The sequence below is a fragment of the Meriones unguiculatus genome, chromosome 1 (assembly GCF_030254825.1).
Source record: "Meriones unguiculatus strain TT.TT164.6M chromosome 1, Bangor_MerUng_6.1, whole genome shotgun sequence".
Taxonomy (NCBI): Eukaryota; Metazoa; Chordata; class Mammalia; order Rodentia; family Muridae; genus Meriones; species Meriones unguiculatus.
In genome coordinates this window covers 23,591,438-23,598,280 of record NC_083349.1, presented here as the reverse complement: position 1 = coordinate 23,598,280, position 6,843 = coordinate 23,591,438, and the positions used below count along the sequence as shown (strand labels likewise).

At 45.1% G+C, this 6,843-nt stretch overlaps 1 protein-coding gene across 1 annotated transcript; it reads right to left on the bottom strand.

Annotated features, from left to right (window-relative positions):
• Positions 1-213: 213 nt before the first annotated feature.
• LOC132654256 (WW domain-binding protein 11-like) lies at positions 214-5,887 on the bottom strand. The gene has a single exon (XM_060383988.1). The coding sequence runs from the start codon at positions 3,574-3,576 to the stop codon at positions 1,723-1,725; it is 1,854 nt and encodes a 617-aa protein (XP_060239971.1). The 5' UTR covers positions 3,577-5,887; the 3' UTR covers positions 214-1,722.
• Between the last annotated feature and the right edge of the window lie 956 nt (positions 5,888-6,843).

The window sequence follows — 6,843 nt, the reverse complement described above, 5'->3', positions numbered from 1 at the left end:
CCAAAAAAAGCGGGACTAGAGAGATGGCTCAGAGGGTAAGAGCACTAGCACCTCTTCCAGAGGTCATGAGTTCAATTCCCAGCAAACACATGGTGCCTTATAACCATCTGTAATGAGATCTGGTGCCCTCTTCTGGTGTGCAGATGTACATGCAGACAGAACACTGTGTACATAATAAATAAATAAAACTTAAAAAAAAAAAAAAACACCAAGAAAATAAAGAACAACATAGGCTAAGACTGCTAAAATCTTGAGCATGAAAGATTCTCTGTGTTGCCAGGCTTGGAGGCAGAGGAAGGAAGGTTGGAATTCTAGGTCAGCTTGGACTCTATGGCGAGTTGCCTGTCTTAAAGCAACCACCACCACCAAAAGAACAAAACCAAAATGTTGTGAGGAGCCCACACTCACATAAGTTTTGTTATTACAATTATTGTTGCTTTCTGCCATGCCTGATTTATTAAAGTGTCGTGTGTAGGTAAGATTTGGTACTACAGGGACTCAAGCATCCCAGCTGAAGGATGAAGGGTCTGTTGCCCTCAGACACACAGCTGCCTCAAGGTAAGATTTGGTACTACAGGGACTCAAGCATCCCAGCTGAAGGATGAAGGGTCTGTTGCCCTCAGACACACAGCTGCCTCATTTGTCATGTAAATGTGGCATACACAACTAGGAGCACAGCAAAAGAACTTTCCTTTCCTGCCTACTCTATGCTAGGCACCTTTTAACTCACTTAATTTTCCCTATGGTCCTACAGAGGTATAATCAACCTACATTTTACTGGTAAGAAAAATGAGGCTCAGAGACCCACCTCCAGAATTCTTACTTCCACTCCATTTCAGAGCCCCTGTTTTCCCACCCAAGGAACCTGGCCTGGTGCCTGCTCATAGAATGGGTTCCAAACATACTTAATTGAACCAAAATAAAATTGAATTGGAATGCAAATGTTCTCCTGGAGCCAGGGCCATCCTCTGCTGTAAGACTGAGAAAAAGAGGCCAGTGTGCCAGGCAGTCTCTATAGCTAACAGGGGAGGGATGGAAGGAGGGAGAGAGAGAAGAGAGAGTCTGTCAGTCACACTTTCAGGATCCTCTAAAAGGGCAGGAAGTATTCTTAACAGCTGAACTCTCTTTCAAGCCAGGCATAAAAGGCCCAACTTTAAAAAACAAACAAACAAAAAGACCCAAAAACTTATTTTATGTGCTTTGGTGTTTTGCCTGCATGCTTTGTCTGTGTGAGGTTGTCAGACCTCTGGAACTGGAATTACAGACAGGTGTGAGCTGCAAGGTGGATGCTGGGATTGAACTGGGATCCTCTATAAACAGCCAGTGCTCTTAACAGCTGAATCAGCTCTCCAGCCCAGGCCCAACCTCTTATGTAGATTCTGCACCTCAAAATCTAGTCCTCATTTTCACAAAATGAGCACTTTACTAATTGAGACAGGGTCTCACTACTTAGCTCTGGTTGTCCTATAACTCACTATGTAGAAGAAGCTCACCTCAAACTCACAGAGATCTGCCTGCCCTGGCTCCCAAATGCTGGAAGCAAAGACATATGCCACCAACCACACCTAGTCCTATATATATATATTTTTTGGTATGGAACATTTTATTTCTCCATGAAACACTCAAAGAGTTTAGCTTGTGGAAAATAACTTTAATCTGAGAATTGTACATTTTCTTCCCATATATCCTGCTTTGAATTAGGAATTGACACTGTAATCCATTTCACAGAAGCCCTTCCATCTCCTTCATAAATGCTTCATAAGCATCATCCTTAGTTTGTACCAAGGCAGGAACAGAAGGACCAGGTCTGGGGGCTGTTTTGGCAACAGGCACAGCCGAGTCCTCCTCTGACCTTTGGGGAACAGCAGTAGCCCCCTTCTTCTCTCGGCGCACTCTCAGTGCAGTGGGCACAAACCGTGTGACCTCTGCCTTGGGATTGGTGATGTGGGGCTTGGCACTGATGGTCACGGAGGCTTTCTTCTCGATAGTGGCTGCTACACTTGCATCATCCACCTTTGGTCGCTGAATGAGGCTGGGTGGGGCACTCAACACCCCTGGGTTGGGCAAGGGAGCTGGTGGGGAAAGCCCAGGTGGGGCAGGTCCAAGAGGAGGCACCAAGGGTGGGCGCATCATACCAGGACCAGAACGGGGGATTCCTGGAGGTGCAGGAGGAGGTAGCCTTGGTGGGGGTCCTTGAGGAGGGGGACCTGGGGGAGGGCCAGGAGGTCGGCCTGGTGGTGGTCCTGGAGGTAAAAGTTGTGGTAAAGGCCCTCGGATTCCTAGCATTCCAGATGGTCTCAGGAATGGAGGAGCCCCTGGAGGTGGTCCAGGAGGCCATAAGGGTGGGGCAGGCGGTGGTCCAAGAGGTGGTGGTCCTGGCAGGGGAGGTGCTTGGATCTGAGAAGGAGGGGCAGACTGTGGAGGAGCCTGCTGCTGTGAAGGGGCAGCAGATGTGCCATCAGAGTGGGAGTCCTCTTTATGCTGCTTTTGCCACTGCTTTTCTGATTCAGAATCATCAAAGTCCTCATCCTCCTCCTCCTCTGAAAACTCCTCCACTTCTCGTCCTTCCTCAGGGATTTCCTGACCTGCCATTTGAAGCATCATGGCTTGAAGAGGAGTCAGATCCTTCATGTTCTTCTTCTTCCTCGATTTTCCAGGCATATCAGCAAATCGGACACTCAGACCTGACTTCTTCTCCTCAGGGTTGTCTTGCTCACTGTCATCACGGTGCCCCAACCTACCCCCCCTCCCACTCTCTGCATCACATCTGTCGGTGTCACTGTCCTCACCGCTGTCGTCATACTTATCCTGATCCATGGCCTCAGGATAGCCACTGTCATCATGACCCCGCTGAGCAAGTTCTGGACTATACAGCATGTCTTCACCTTGCCTCCGAGTGGGAAGATCTGGAGCAAAGCGCACTTTACGACCATACATCTGCAGGACTTGAGGAGGAGGTGGGCCAGGAGGAGGGCCGGGTGGTTTTCTGCCAGGGGGCAAACGTGGAACACCATGTCCGAGGAGAGGAAGTATAGACACTGCTTGAGGTGGAAGCCCATAGGCTGAGGTTTTTTTCAAAATGGAGGGTGGCTGGGCACCAGGAAGTGGAATGTGCTGGATTAAGATGTTGGAAGGAGCATGAGGCATGTCTGGCAAAGGGATGCTCTCGACTTCTACATGCTGAGCATTCTGGACAGCATCAAAGTACTGTCTCAGCTGAGCTCTCTTCTGTTCATATTCTACTTCCAGCTTTCTCAATTCCTTGTACACATCTGGATTTTCTTTTTCATAAAGTCGCAGAATTCGCTCGAAGGTTTCCCGCAGCTTTTTACGCTTGTCTTTCAGTACTTTCTCGTTCAACTGTGGCTGTTGCACTGGGCTACACTCCATTTCCTCTAATTTCTCCATGTCTCGGATAATCTGCTTGGGATCTTTCATCCTCAAAACCGCGGCTCGTACCATCATGCGCTGTTTTTTGTTCTTTTTCAATTCTCTTTTCCGGGCTTCCTTTCGAGCTTGGTCTGTGGGGTTCAGAAACTTCCCACCCTTGGTGAAGGATGTTGATCTCCATCCCATGTTGACAATTTATTTGATTTATTTCTTCATTAATAGAAAAAAAAATGACTTCAGGGTTCCAGGGATGTCGAGGCTGGCTGGCGGGCAGTCCCAGCGTACTTTCTGCGAAGGGAGGCTTCGCCTCTACTTCTCATTCAACCACCCAGCCACTGCCATCTTGGAGTCCTTTATATTTTAAATATTACAAAATGGTGGTAAATTTTATGCTTTTTCTATGTTGACTTCAAAACTTTAAAATTTACATTAAAACTGAATGTGTTAAAAGCATAAGAATAAGCAATACATGTATACACAATGCTATTTTTTTGTTTTTTTGCCAAGTACTGAACTCAAAACCTTACTGATAGGAATCATTGTGGGAGTGAAATGAGCCAATTCGAGACAGTTAAAGTATATAAATGCAGGTTTATTGGGAGCAGCTCAAAGGCCAAGACCAGAGAAGTTGTTATGCAGGGGGAGAGAGAAAAGTGTGCCTGCAGAGAGAGGGACAGACAGGGAGAAAGAAGAAATACAGAAGAAACAACATGCGAAAAAGACAAGAAGGAAGGGAACCAAAATGTCTGGATTATATAATGAAAGGGGAGGGGAAGCCCCACCCCTGGCTGGGAAGTTCAGGGTAGAGGGCAGGGTATGCCAGCCATGCTCTGTAGCAGGTAGGGACTGGGGGATGCTGGGAGAACTTGGAGGCCAGGTCCCTTTTGGTTGAAAAGGCATCTCAGCTGCTAGTCTAGGTCTGAAGCCCAACACTTACCTAGGCAGGTGCTGTACCACTAAGCTAAAGCACTGTATAACACATAAACCCAGTTACACATCTCTACCTCCTCAAGCACTTCTCATCTGCTTAAGGGAAAAACACTGAAAGTCCTTTCTAGATCTCTGAGATAGTCAGTTTTAAACTGTCCTGCTGTAGCCATACCATGATGGAACCACACTCCAGATTGCTCTTCCCTACTTCAGTGTATCACCTAGTGCCCACTGACATCTCTCCAGTGCTTTCTCTCCACTGCCTTCCTCAGCCTCTGGAAGCCTGAACTTTCAGGAAGTCAATTTTTCATATTCCATGCTATTGTTTTTGTGCCTAGTTTATTTCATATAACAATGAAATTCTATGTTGTCATAAATGACAGGGCTTCATTACTTTTTATGGCTGAAGAATATTCTACTGTGTGTATGGACCACTGTTTTTAACACATTCCTCCACTGCTAAGACACCCAGGTTGTTTCCATGCCTTGGCTGCTGTGAACAATGCGGCAGTAGACACAGAGTACAGCTGTCTCTTCTATCTAATTGCATTCCTTTGGCTCAGTACACAGAAGTGAGGATGCTGGATTCTTACCATAGTTCCTTTGCCTGATTGTTTTGAAACAGAATATCTATCCATATGTAGTTCTGGCTGTCCAGGAGCTTGCTATACCGACCAGGATGGCCTCAAACTGCCTGAGATCCTACTATCTCTGCCTTTTGAGTGCTGGCACTAAAGGTGTGTGCCAACTTTAGAGCTACCCGTTGGTAGTTCTTTTATCTTTTTAAAGTTTTCCTAGTGGTTGTGCCAGTTTACATTCTCAGAAACAGTGTACAAGGGTCCCTTCTCTCCACATCCTTTGCCAACACTTGTTGTTGCTATTGATTTTCAAGAGGGTCTCACGTAGTCCAGGCTGGCCTGGAACTCTATGTGACCAAGGCTAGCCTTGAGCTAATCCTCCTGCCTCTACCTCCCAAGTGCTGGGATTACAGGCATGTTGCTACATGACCCGCAACCATAAAATTGTTTCATTGCTACTTCATAGCTGTAATTTTACTACTGTTATAAATTATAACGTAAATATCTGATGTGCAGGATATTGATATACGACCCCCAAAGAGGTCTGAGCAACAGGTTGAGAACCACTGCCTAGACAAAGGCTTACATGCTCCATTTCAAATAAATCTATAGAAATGAAGCAAAATAGGAAAAACCAAAACCAACCTTTTCTGGAGAGAGAGTATCAGCATATGTTAGACAGGTCAAAAGAGAGCCACATAGATGCTCTGGAGTGGAAACTATCACTGGACAAAATCAACAGAGGATCAGAGAGATGCCAGAACCAGCAAAACTTGAGAACAGGCAAGTGGAGCACATCCCACCTGAGGATCAAAAGGAAAGAAGAATGGAGGGAAAAGAGCAAGATCTCAGAGACAAGCAGAACACCATCAGAAGGTCAAGTGAATCAACACACCCATGGTGGGGATTCTAGACCAGAAAGAAAACAGATGGTCAGACTGTTTGGAAAAAACAAGAGCTAGAAACTTTCCAAACTTGATGAAAAATGATCTACACACCTAAATAACTGATCAGATATTACAATTAGGATCAAATCAAAGAGATCTATCCAGGTGTGTCATAGCTAAATTGTGAAATAAAATGTGCTTACCAGCATATACAAAGGACCACCAATACATTCAATAGCTCTTTTCTCTCCATAAGCCAGGGATATCAGGAGGTAAAATTAAGTGCCTTGTGATGAAAAACTTTAAGCTGTGATTATTTCGTTGTATATGGACTAGATCTCTCATCTTTAGTAATAATTTGTTAGTAACATTCTAAATAACATCTGGTCAAACTCCTTTACATTTTTTGTTGTGCTGTGACTGGAATCCCAAGGTCTTGTGTATGCTCGCAAGCCTTTTCACACTGAGCTACATCCCTAGTCTTGAGACAGGTTCTCATGTAACTATTGTAGCTTGCTATGGCTTTAAGTTCTTTTGTTTTTAATTTTAACTTTTTTATGTAGATAAATGTTTTGTTTGCATATATATTTGCAAATCTTGTATATGCAGTGTCCATGGAAGCCAGAAGAGGGCATCACAACACTTGAAACTTATGGAACCAAACTCCAGTCCTTGGCAAGTGCATGAAGTATTCTTAACTGTTGAGCAGTCTCTCAATCCCAACCTTTAATTCTTGATCCTTCCTGTTCACTATCATACCCAAAACCCCTTTTCACTTTTTAGACAAGATCTTGCTAATTTGCCCAGACTCTTCTTTGGCTCAACATGTATAGCCCACCCCCCCCCCACCCCACCCCCCGACCCTGAACTTGTGATCTTCTTGTTTCAGCCACCAGAAGAGCTTGGATTACAGTGCTGCACCACCAGGTCTGGCTAGCAATTCTTTCTTTACTTATGAAAAAAAGAAACCAACTGTAAGAATTTAAAAAGGCAGGCTTTCCCCTGGCACTAGGCATCCAGGTTCAACCAGATAGTAGGATTTGATCTCAACTTGAGTG